The sequence below is a fragment of the Squalius cephalus genome (assembly GCF_949319135.1).
Source record: "Squalius cephalus genome assembly, chromosome: 1".
NCBI lineage: Eukaryota > Metazoa > Chordata > Actinopteri > Cypriniformes > Leuciscidae > Squalius > Squalius cephalus.
The window spans coordinates 23,990,605-24,003,370 of record NC_137122.1 but is presented as its reverse complement, the minus strand read 5'-3'; the positions used below and the strand labels follow the sequence as shown (position 1 = coordinate 24,003,370).

The 12,766-nt window shown below is 33.0% G+C and overlaps 1 protein-coding gene across 7 annotated transcripts in view; it reads left to right on the top strand.

Moving 5' to 3' along the window:
* Positions 1-8,101, top strand: part of rbfox3b (RNA binding fox-1 homolog 3b) — a 286,430-nt gene extending 278,329 nt beyond the window's left edge. For all 7 annotated transcript variants that reach the window (XM_079869283.1, XM_079869289.1, XM_079869287.1 and 4 more), the window contains 2 exons: positions 2,955-3,033; positions 7,423-8,101. In XM_079869283.1, the coding sequence (XP_079725409.1) occupies positions 2,955-3,033; positions 7,423-7,467 (124 nt within the window). In that variant the 3' untranslated portion in view covers positions 7,468-8,101. The remainder of the gene's footprint in view (positions 1-2,954; positions 3,034-7,422) is intronic.
* Positions 8,102-12,766: the final 4,665 nt, after the last annotated feature.

The window sequence follows — 12,766 nt, the reverse complement described above, 5'->3', positions numbered from 1 at the left end:
ATTCTGGCAGGAAATAATGATGTTATTGGATTATAATGCATTTTATTGGATTTTTTTTTTTGGATCATTTACAGCATTAAAGTGTTAAATTTAGTCATTTTTCAATTATTAATTTTTTTTTTTTTTTTTATGTTAGTTATACATAGCACTGATGTTGGGAATTATTTATATATTATTATAGTATTTATTAATATTTATTAATATAAATAGCATTTAGTTTATTTTTTTTGTTTTTTTCTATTTCAGTTTTAGTATTTTTATGTAAAATTGTACTATTATAGTATTTTATTATTGTTATGAGTATATTTTACTATTAATAATAAAAAATAGCATTTAGTTTATATTTTTAGTTTTCATTTTTTTATTTTATGTGAAATTGTACTATTATAGTATTTTATTATTGTTATGAGTATATTTTATTATTTATTAATATAAATAGCATTTTTTTATTATTATTATTTATTAGTATTTATATAGTATGTATTACTATTTATTCATATAATTAACATTTATTTTCATAGTAACATTTTTTATTTCAGTTTTAGTAATTTCCTAATGTAAAATTACTATTATAGTATTTTATTAGCGTTTTGAGTATTTATTAATATAATCAGTTTATTTTTTTTTTTTTTTTTTAGAAATGTCCTAATGTGAAATTATACTATTGTAGTATTTTATTAGTGTTTTGAGTATTTATTTAGTTTATTTTTTTATTTCTTTTCATTTCAGGTGAGTGATTTTCTTGCATTTTTATTTGTATTATTTTTTGTAAAAGTATACTATTTTTAGTCATTTTAGTCCTTAAACTTATTTAATTAAAACCAACAATAACAGCAACATTTCTAATTTTCATTTAATTTTCATAAGTTGTTTCTCATCTAATATCATATATTTCCCAGCTTTATTTAGCTGGCGAGTCTGAGTGAGGCAGCCATTTGCTAATGAGGAAGAGAAATAAACATAATTCAAGACATTTCTCTGAAACCAAAGCAGTTTTAATTTAACTTTTGCTTCGCAAGCAAATTTATGTCGCTTTAAAGAGTGTTTGGATATTTTTACAGGAAAACAAGGCAATAATACTGATTATACCGATTACTGAAATTATGTTTTGCGGTGAGGTGAAGTCAGTGTTGTGCTTTCAAAGCAAGTTTCTTGCCAATCCAGACTGAGTCAGCACACTCATCGTCCAGTTTCACACACACACATTAAAGCGCATGTATATCTCTTACGGTAAAGCTGCCCTTTTCTCTCTCTCTCCCTGTGTTTGAGTTGTTGCCCGTGGCCGAGGGCTTGTGTTTTCTTATCTGCTCTCTGCAGACCTTCATTTGCAAGCCCTGTGTGGAGAAGAAGCAGAGAGTGGAATATGCGTAATATAAATGAAAGGAAATGACACGTGTTGTCCTTCCTGTGGAGGATTAGTTCCAAACCAGCAACACAACACGAAGCCTGCGGCGGCATCCCGTTCACTTCGCCTTCACACACCTCCGTCTTTCTTTCCCTCTTCTCAACCTTTCTTTTGCTCTCATGCTTAATTAGTTTTATTCTCTCATCCTCTACCTGAATGTTTTTCTTAGAAATATAAAAAAAGTCACAAAATTAGGTCACACTTTAGTTTAGGGTCCAGTTCTCACTCTTCACTGCGACTTTTGCCTCAGTAAACACCTATTACTGCTTATGAATAGTTAGTAAGGTATTTGTTAAGTTTAGATTAAGGGATATAGAATATGGTCATGCAGAATAAGGCATTAATATGTGCTTTATAAGCACTAATAAACAGCCAATATCCTAGTAATATGCATGCTAATAAGCAACTAGTTAATAGTGAGAACTGAACTGTAAACTAAAGTGTGACTCAAAATAGTTTATGAGGGACAATATGGGGGAATTTCTCTTATACAAGTTAAAATTCACTGCATATGAGTGGCAGTAAAACACAGACAACTTTTATTCCTTCTCACAAAAATCATGATTACAGAGGCAGATTATTGAATAATAAAAAATTATTGTCATGCACAATACTATGTAATGACCTCAAAACATTTTTACCGTAGTGCATGATTTGAAAGCTAATGTATTTTGATGTTGCATACAGGGCTTGACATTAACTTTTTTGCTCACCAGTCATTGTGGCTGGTGGTTTTCCAAAGTTACGAGCCACTCAGCCTTTTCACTGGCCACAATTTTGACATCAATACCATCGGGAAAAACTGCCATATAGATTTTTTTTAATATTATCTCATAATTTGGCGGCAGGAATATTAGGCTGCTGTCACTTTAAGACCTGACGCACTGATCCATTATTGTGTTACACATGCGTTTTCTTTCTCAACTGCTTACGTTCACTTAAAACAGCTGTCTGTTTACACGTGAATACACTCCAAGACCAGCATTGTGACATTATTCTGTGTGTATTTGACTGTTTAAGAGCAATAAGCAGCCAAAAAGAGCTCAATTTAGTGCTGAGAAGCGACTTTATGTGCGATAAACACGTTAAAATTATGCACAATCCCACGCTGAAATTCAAGCCCTGTAACAGCAACATCCAGAGCAAATGAAGCGAGTGAGTGAGTGAGTGGAGGCGGGTTTGTGTGTAACTCACTCGTGTAGAGATGAGAGAGAGAGAAAGAGCAGCTGTTATCATGTATCCATTCTGCGGAAAATGAGTATTAGAAGCATTTCAGATATTTCAGTATCAATATGTGTGGAAAAATCAGTATTTTTGACAACACTAAATTGCACTTAGTTTATTATTTCAGATTCATTTTCAAAAGACTACGATTAAAAAGTGATAAAGCGAGCTAGAATTACCAAAAATGGAAGATTTGCATTTCATATTTGCTTTTGTTAACACAATAAGTTTAGGGTACACTGAAAAAAAACTCAGAAATTGCTGTTTGATGTTGTGCATGAGTGTTTCTACACGTTAAAGCATCTCTTGATTCATGTTTTTGCAGTTATGGGAGAGTCTATGCAACTACTGACCCCTATCACCACACCATCGGCCCGGCGGCCACATACAGCGTGGGGACCATGGTAAGACAAACACACACACTCAAACTTATCCTGCTCTCAGAGTTGTCTAAAGAACTGTTTCTCATGATAACGGACCCTTACTTTCCCTCGCATATGAGCCGGGAGTGTTCAGCGTGTGTTTCTGTGAGGGCTTTTGTTCCATGACACGAGGAAGTCAGTCGGTTAATGTCTGTTTTTAGCTAGCGTTTGCAGCTAACATCAAAGATGAAGGCACTAATGGGCCGTCAGAGTGAGGAGAGCTCGTTGTCTGCTCTCGATTTCCCCCAAATTAACGAGAACGTGACGCATGCAGCAGTGTGCCGTGGGACAGACACGACTAAAGCACGGATGGTTCATTTTCAACCACCTCTCTCTATCAGAAAAGTATTTGGCACTCCGGCATGCATGCAATTTCTCAACGACGAGGACGTCAGCGAAATAAATGAAAACTAAATACGAAAGAAAAGAAGCAGTGAACAGTTCCCCGGTGCAGCTGCTAGCTAAAAGCTTTCATTAATTAAGACGCTTTGTTTGAAACTCTCTTCATTTACTAAATTAAGTCTGTGCCTGTACGCTTTTCCTTAATTCCTGCTTCCCTGCAAAATTCCTTCCTTGTTTCTTCCTCAACAGAGAGAAAAATGAGCCCATCACGGAGCAGAAAAGCCCCGTCAGCGGCTCTGTTCCAAAACACAGTGAGCTGCCTGTCTAGAAAGACGACTTGTTGTTAGCATTGAAAACCACTAGACGGTGCACAGTTTTACACTTTTAATTAGAATCAGCACCTTAAAAAGTGTTAAAATTGTCTTTTTTTAAATATTAGATTGACCTTTTTATTGATTGTTGATATATTTAATGATAATTATAGTCCATTTCTCTCTGTTCTTCTTTGTTGCAATGCATTCTGGGATTGCCCACAACATCTATTTTGTTCCTCAGTGTTTTTTGACTCGTTTTCCATTTCAAATGTCTAAACATTCTTGAATCAAGATACATTTACTCAAGATGCAAAATGACATGAAATAAAAATGATTTAAATCAAGTGAGATTATATTTAAAATGAGAACAATTATCTGCCACTGGGCTCAGAAAATACCATTTTCCCCTTTGAATTAAGTGTGTTTTTATTTCTCCACTGGCAGATATTTGTATCACTTACTTTTGATCAGTTTCTCAAAAAAAAAAAAAATACAAAAAAAAAAAAGTTGTCAGAATGCATAGTAAATGCATCTTCATCAGTTCTGTTTTTGTTAACTTTTATTTTTAATATGGTAAATAGGTACTTGAAATGCATCTGAAATAAAATAAAATATAAATAAATTTAACTGAAATTAGATTTAAAAAAAGCTTAACCTTATTGTTAACTATTAAAATGTTTTGGCAAATTGAATAAAGCTGAGATAAAATAGAATATAAATGAAATTAGATGGAAAAACTTAAACTTATTGTTAACTAAACTATTAAAAATAATGTTTGGTCATTGAAATAAAGCTGAAATAAAATAAAACATAAATTAAATTAGATTAAAAACTTATTGTTAACTAAACTATTAAAAAAATTGTTTGTCATTAAAAAAAAGATGAAAAAATGAAAAAAAGAAAGAAAATTGGAAATGTTGCCTTGGCTACTAACTGTAATAAATTAAAGTATTAAAATTACTCAAATTCAAACTAAAACAAATACAAATAAATTAGAGCTAAATAGAAATATTTACAACAAAAGCACATCATAAAATTACCAATACTTAAATAAAATAAATGAAAATAAATGTTAATTCAGAATGTCAATAAATACTATAATAGTATATAAATAATACTAAATTGATACTGATCTTGGTTTAAGAATATTTAGATTTTTTTTTTAAAAAGTATCTTGGAAGCTTTTGAGTTCTCTATGATGTCTTAGAATGCTGTCTAGTTAGGGAGCTCACTAGGTGTTGGAACAGACCCACACCCAACTTGTCCATTTCAGTGTGTGTGTGTGTGTGTACTGATGCAGAAGAACATGAGAACTCCAGATTCACAGAGCAATCAAACGATCCCTCGATCTGTCAGAGAAAGAGCACTTTGGTTTTTTGGCTCTTTCATCATAACTGATTAACGCGTCGGCGCGAGATGGGAGAGCTTTTTGCTTTTAAAATTCCTTTAATAATTAGTTCCTCTGAGGTTGCATTAAATTCTCTTTGCTGGTTTTTCCCAGCGTCATGAAATTGCAGAAGGCTTCCACCCAAACCAGCGAGCGGGTTCCCCTTAAATTAGGGAGAATTATCCTTTGAAGGTCTGGAGTAAATTACGCGTACGGTCCGGCATCACGGGGTGTGTTCGAAGACCATCGCTCGCCCCGACGCCTGTGAGCTTTCTACGTGCTCAACTTTAAAGAGAATAATTGTACTTGCCTTTGAACAGCATCGACATTAATTTGATGTATCGTATAGTTCGAGGTCTATAATGCTTTCAAAGGCGACGATGCCATTTCTGCACAATACGGGCAGATGGAGCGGTTGTGAAATTGCTAGTTAGTGCCTCTGTAATGAGATAGCAACAAAAAAACACGCTGATCCCTTCATGGGCCGCACGACCCCTTGATCTCACGATTATTAACGTGAAGTTTGGAGAGAAGTTGTCCAAATCTGAGTTCTCAGAGTTCAGAATCAGAATTGTGTTGATTTTCTATTCTGTCTGCATCAGCAATAGTAAACGCACACACGCACGCACGCACACGCACACACACACACACACACACACATACACACACACACACACACACCGCCCACTTTTCAGTGGCCTTCATTCCTGGAAGTATTTTTCCCATTCATTTTCCCCATAGGGATTTTTAAAAAGTCTTCATTAAAGAGTCATAAGTTATGAACCACAAACTTTTATTTGGAGCAAAAAAGTATTTGAAAATCATGCACTAAAGTGTGAAAGTCCATTAATGCCACATAAGAAAAAAAACTCATGTTCTGATCATAAACCTAAACATAAAAAGTCAAAATTATGAAATGCTTAATCATAATTATGAGACAAAGTCAAATTATGACCTTAAAAGTCATAATTATGACAAAGTCAAAATTATAATTTAATAAGTTACAATTATTACATATTAAGTCAACATTATGAGATTAAACAGTCAAAATTATGATTTAAATCATAATTATGAGATTAAAAACTCATGACATACTAAATTTAAATTATGAGAATAACAAAATGATGACATTAAGTGGTAATTATGACTTAAGAAGTGATAATTATGAGATAAAAAGTTGAAATTATGAAACAAAGTCAAATTTATGTCATAGTGCTGAAGTTGACAAGTCAATCGTGACATAAAGAAAAACTAAATTATGACATAGTCATAATTATGATATAAAAAGTAAAAAGTAAAAACCTAAAAATATAAATAATAAAATGGACTTATGTAATGATTGAAATCATCATTTTGACTTGTATGTCACAATTGACATTTTGCTTTCGACAGTGTCATAATTTTACTTCTTTTTGAATCATAACTGTGACTTAATAATGTCAATTTCGACTTGTCATTATAACGCAAAAAGTCGAAATTGACATACTGTCGGAATTATGAGATAAGTGATAATGAGATGACGTCATAATTTCAACAATATGTCAAAAAAATTCTCATAATTGACTTGTCAATATTGTCATAATTTCGGTTTATGTCATAGTTGACTTTTTAAGTCAGTTTCGACAGTGTCAATTTCAAACTTTTTATCTAATAATTATCACTTTTTAAGACATAATTACGACGTAATATGTCAATTTCATCTTGTGTCATAATTATGACCTTTTATGTCAATTTTGGCTTTTTTATCATAATTATGAATTTGTGTCATTGTTATGACTTTAGATGTCATAATTTTGACTTTTGATGTCATAATTACTTTCTTATGTAGCAGAAATGGGATTCCATACTAAAGAGTTATTTTGGCATGACTGAATATGAAAAATAGGAATACAAAAATTACATTTGTTGTTTTTACCGTTTAAAAGTATAGAAGTTTACACAATATGATGACTTCTGAGAACCCTGGAAATGTGAAAAGTGGAGATTTCCTTGCAGAATCATGGGTACGCTCAGAAAAATGTGTAAAACTCGCAACTTTAGGGGTACAGCAGCTTTTCACTGGGGCGGTTCCCATAAAGGGACAACTTTGCGTACCTTATTTAGCCTTAAAAGTCCATAGTAGCACCCTACGAGTATATATTCCTACTCTAAGGCACTACATAAGGTATACAACGGCCCCAGTCAATTCCCCTATGGAGAAAATGAATGGGACTTGTCCTCATGGAACCCTATATTCTAAAGGAAGGGATTTTGAGGGAGCTGGATTCCGCCGTTGCCGTGGCCACCAGCTTGACTCTGATTGGTGCTCTGTCATCTTTGATGTTGCAGGCGAGCCTGTACAGAGGAGGCTACAGCCGCTTCACACCCTACTAGAGACTAAAGCACTGATCACACAAACTAACACTCAAAACCACTACACTCGCTCTGCCACACGGAGTCCCATTCACTAAAACGCTTCCAGGTCAGCCGATGACCTCATCCAAGACGACATTCTCTCAAGCCCGCCTGACTCTGTGGACCTTGTGGAAATCAATGGGAAAATCGGAAGAGCAGCTCATAAATGTGGATTTACTTTTTCTTTCAGACATGGAAATGTTTTGGCATTTGTGTTTGGTTGTTAAAACGGGAAGAACGGAAGCTGTCTTTAGATGTTTGGCTTGGGTTTGTGTTTCATCATTGATCATTTTATTGGGTTTATCGTGTATATATAAGCTGCTAGTGTGAATTCAGACGTGAGACAGAAATATCTCAGGACTCTCTTGAACACACAACCATCCCAGCAGACATTCAGATTCACTGTCTCTCTCCAGATATCGCCAGCATTACTCTAGTCTACAGGTCTGTGTGGTCTGATGAAGCTTTTGTTTGAAGGGTTTCTATGCATGTTGTTCCTGAGATGAGAGGGTCCGTCCCTCTCACGTTTGCACTAACAGATTTACCTCTGTACACAGTGGACAGGTTTAACTCACACTCACTAATGCTGAAAGGATGTGTGTGTGTGTGTGTGTGTGTGTGTGTGTGTGTGTGTGTGTGTGTGTGTGTGTGTGTGTGTGTGTGTGTGTGTGTGTGTGCGTGTGTGAACATGGACGTTAATATGTCAAAGATTAAACCGTCATTTGATATATGCAAATATTGCATAAAGTAATTTTAGAGGTTAACAGAGAGACAATATGTAGACAGAAAGGAGATTTAAAAACAAACAGACAAAAAAAAAAAAAAACATGGAGAAATATTTAGATTTAAGAAAACAAGATTTATTGAGACATATTTCGGATTTACAGAGAAATTAAAAAGATAATAATAAATAGTTAGACTTATATAAGGGGACATGGGGAGATATTCTGAGAAAAAAATATAATTAGATTTGAGAAATTATGCAAGTAGACATGGAGAGGTTTAAGTAGACAAATAAAGATGTACGGGAACACCAGGAGAAATGGTCAAAATTATGACATTAAGGTGTAATTATGACTTAAGAAGTGATATTATGAGATAAAAAGTTGAAATATGACACAAAAAGACAAAATTATGACATACTGTTGAAATTGACAAGTCAATTGTGACATAAAAGATGAAATTATGACTTAAAGTCAGTTATGAGATAAAAAGTCGAAATTATGAAGTCATAATTTTTCAACTTAGTCTGTCAATTTCAACCAAAAAATGTAATTCATAATTATCATTTAATAACGTTGACTTAATTTCAATTTCGACCTAAAAAAAAACAAATAATGAAATGTAGGCTACTTAATAATTTCGATTTATGTCATCATTTTGACTTTGTGTGCCATAATTTCAACTTTTTATCTCATAATTATCATTTAATAACTTTGACTTAATTTCAATTTCGACCTAAAAAAAAAACAAATAATGAAATTTACGTCATAATTTCGATTTAGCCTATGCCATCATTTTGACTTTTGTCACAATTGACATTTTGTTTCGACAGTCATAATTTTGACTTTTTGTGTCATAATTTGAACTTTTTATCTCATAATTATCACTTTTTAAATGACTTAATATGTCAGTTTCGACTTGTCATAATAATGACTTTTTTATGCCAATTTTGGCTTTTTTTCCTCATAATTATGACTAATATAAATTTTGACTTAGTTTGTCATAATTTCACATATTTATGTCATAATTTTGACTTTTCATATCATAATTATTTTCTAATGTGGCAGAAATGGGCTTCCATACTAAAGAGATATTTTAGGGCGATTCTCATAGGAAGGTATAAAGAGACAGAGAAAGCATGAAAGACCTTGACTCTGGATGAATCAATGATTAAATGTGAATGAGATCAGAGCGAGTGCAAAGCACACTTTACACGAGACCTTAAGAAGTGTGACATTTAGAAGAAACTCAACATTACAATTCTGAGCTCAAATGATATGATGCGTCAGACTGAATTCAGACTAACATATCTTACATGTGCTGTGAAAGATGTGATTTGATTCATATAATTAGGGCTCTATCCTAATGAAACTGAACTTTGAGTGCACATTGTTAACAATGTTTACACACAAGCATATCAGCTGAATCTTTCGCTCTTCAAAATAAAGGTTCTAAAAGGGAGGTTTCGCAGTGATGTCAAAAGGGGCTTTTTCACACCCCAGGTAGTTATAAGAACTAGCCACCAGAAATATATTTTCCTCTAGGGCCATTTTCCTGCTTGCATTCGCAACGTTATTTAAGTGTGGCATTTAAAAACATAAACAACTCCGTAGCATAAAGGTTGAGAAGTACTAGGACTTAGGCGTCAGTTCAACTATCGCTGTTTTCCATGTTCGTGGAGTAAGTATAAACTGTGTTTACATGGCTATCTTTTAAATGGCGGGTGCCAGTGTTTCATATGGCATGTGTTCGGCCAATCAGAGTACACTTACGTCACTGTAGTTCCTATTGTTCTGGGTTAGACCCTGCTCTGAAGTTGGAGCTATTTTAGTTTCCCAAAAAATGATCCTATAACTAAAATCATTCCCAGTTCCAGTAGTGTGAACACGCCAAAAATCAAATAGTTATAGGAACTATGAAAACAGTCCTTCCCTAGAGAAGAACCATTTTTGGTTCCACAAAGAATCTTTCAGTGATCAGTTCTTAGAAGAACCATTTTGTTTTGTCTTAGTGTGAAGAACATTTTAACAATCTAAAGAAGCTTTTTCCACTATTAAGAATCTTTTGTGGAATGGGAAGATTCCATGGATGTTAAAGATTCTTTATGGAATCATAAGAGTGTTAAAAACAACCCCACGCCATAATCCCCCCTCCACCAAACTTTAAACTTGGCACAATGCAGTCAGGCAAGAATTAAGAACATCTGATTATTTTTTTCCTTTCTACACTGTAAACACAAATAAGTTGGCAAAAAAAAAAAAAAAAAAAAAAAAAAAAAATGGCTGCAATCAGTTACATAAAAAAAAATTTAACTTAAGAAATTCAAAGTTTAAGTAATCAGAACTGGCAGATTTTTATTTTGTACTTGTACATTTTAATTGCTCTCAACTTGAAATATTTCACTTAAAATTATTATGTAATCTCAACTTAATTCTCAAACCAGGCTCAGAAAAAAAATAAAAATAATAATAATAATAAAAAAACACTATAAAGAATCTTTTGTGGAATGGATTCCATGGATATTAAAGATTCTTTATAGAACCATCAATGCCAATAAAGAACCTTGATTTTTAAGAGTGTTAAGAACATCTGATTTCAATTCTTCTTTTTTATTTCCAAATTTTCTGCCGCTTTTTTCCACCTCTTAAAGTCACATTCATTAATAACTTCATAAAGCCGGAGCAGAGGTGTAAACAGATACTGTCTGCTTGATCCCGTTTACATCTGCCATTTTTTGAGATGGTTTTCATGATCTTCAGGGGTTTAGCTTGCTGTTTTGAAAGAGCTCTTGTCAATTTTCGTGTCGCATATTTTCAGACGTCAAGGGCTGGGTCGGTTTATGACCAACCAAAGAGCAAGACTTTTTCTCCAATAAAACTTCTTTTTAAAAGAGAAACACTTCAGTCTAAATATTAAAAAAAATATTAAATCTTCCCTGAAGGGAAATTGCATTCAAGTGTAAAAGAATAGTTAACAATCCTGATTTAGCCCTGAATGACAGCATATTTAGGTTCCCTCTCTGTATTTCCTGCACTTTTCTTCTGCTTTGACCTGTTAATGCTGCTGATGTTCAACCAGAAAGAGCCTCTGTAGATGTGAAAGATGTGAATTGTTGTTTATTATTTCCACTGTGTCGACTCACATTGATGTACAAAGAACCAGCAGATGGGTTTAAACTATACACGACATGTATTTGCTTATTGTTTTGATATACTGTATTATGAATTACTGTACATGAGGGCTCATATGAGCTCTTTTAATACACCATATAGTTATTCTGCAGCTAGTCAACATATCAGCACAAGGACTGATATGAATATTACTCACATCTATGAAGTCTTCAGGTCTCGACTCATTCAGACCAGCGTGTTTACCTGCTGTTTCAGCAAAAATAAATAAAAGACACTTACAGTTTAAAAAAAAAAAGCAAAAAAGTTTGTAAATATATGTATATATACTTATATCTTCCTGAGCGTTTCCACACACATATATAGTGGATTTGAAATGTTAATACTTTAAACTCTGTCATATATTTTTCCTGTGTTTGTTTTTGTCTGAGAGTTTTGTCAAAAGTACTTTGGTTTGATATATTCAACACTGTATATGATGTGGTCTTTTTGCCCATGAAAATGATATTTGATGTTTATATAGGCTATACAAGTTCATTATAATTCATGAATATGTCAATACATAAAATAAAGAGCTTACATGAGCTGGGGTCTCTTCAATATATAATGTATATTTATTATATTTAAAAATCATGTTTAGTTGTGTCCTGTAAACATTATGAAAATGTCAAACGAATTGGCTTTGACTCGACAATTGTCAACTTGACAATTATACAAATACAGCTGCTCCAAAACGTATTTGGACACATTGCAATGACTTTTATACAATGTTTATGAAATGCTGTGCTTTCAAAATGGTTGCAAAAACTGCTTTTGTCATTGTTTTTTTTGTTTTTTTGATCACTCTTGCTTTGATATTTTGTTATACAATATACCCATGGCTAAAAGAAAGGTTCTCTTGTAATATACCTTGTGCATCAACCTCACTAATTTTTAGTTTGATTTTTAAAAATAAGCAAAAAAGTTTGTAAATATATGTGATTCTCTTCTTAAGCGGTTCAATATAAATGTATAAAGTGAAAAAAAAAAAAAAAAACAATGCTTAAAAATGATTATTATTAATATTTTTATTTTATATTGCATTTTGTTTTGTAGTGTGTGTGTGTATGTGTGAAAAGAAAGAAAAGATTGAAATTCAGTTATACATCTAAATTTCTGAAAGTTATTATTAATTTATAATCTTCTCCATAAAAATGGAGAAGATTATAAATCAAGGTTCCTCCTCAATTGAAATCTTGTCACAGGTGGTGAACTCCCTCGATTGAAATCGCGGGGGCCCTGAGAATCGTCACCAACTTTCTCCCCCCTATAAAGGGTGTCCAAACCATAGACTGTAAAAAAAGATGCTCGACGTGTTTCCACTTTCTTCCACTGTAGAAAAATTAAGCCAAATACCCCAGAAAATGTCATTGCCTAGTAGGCCATTT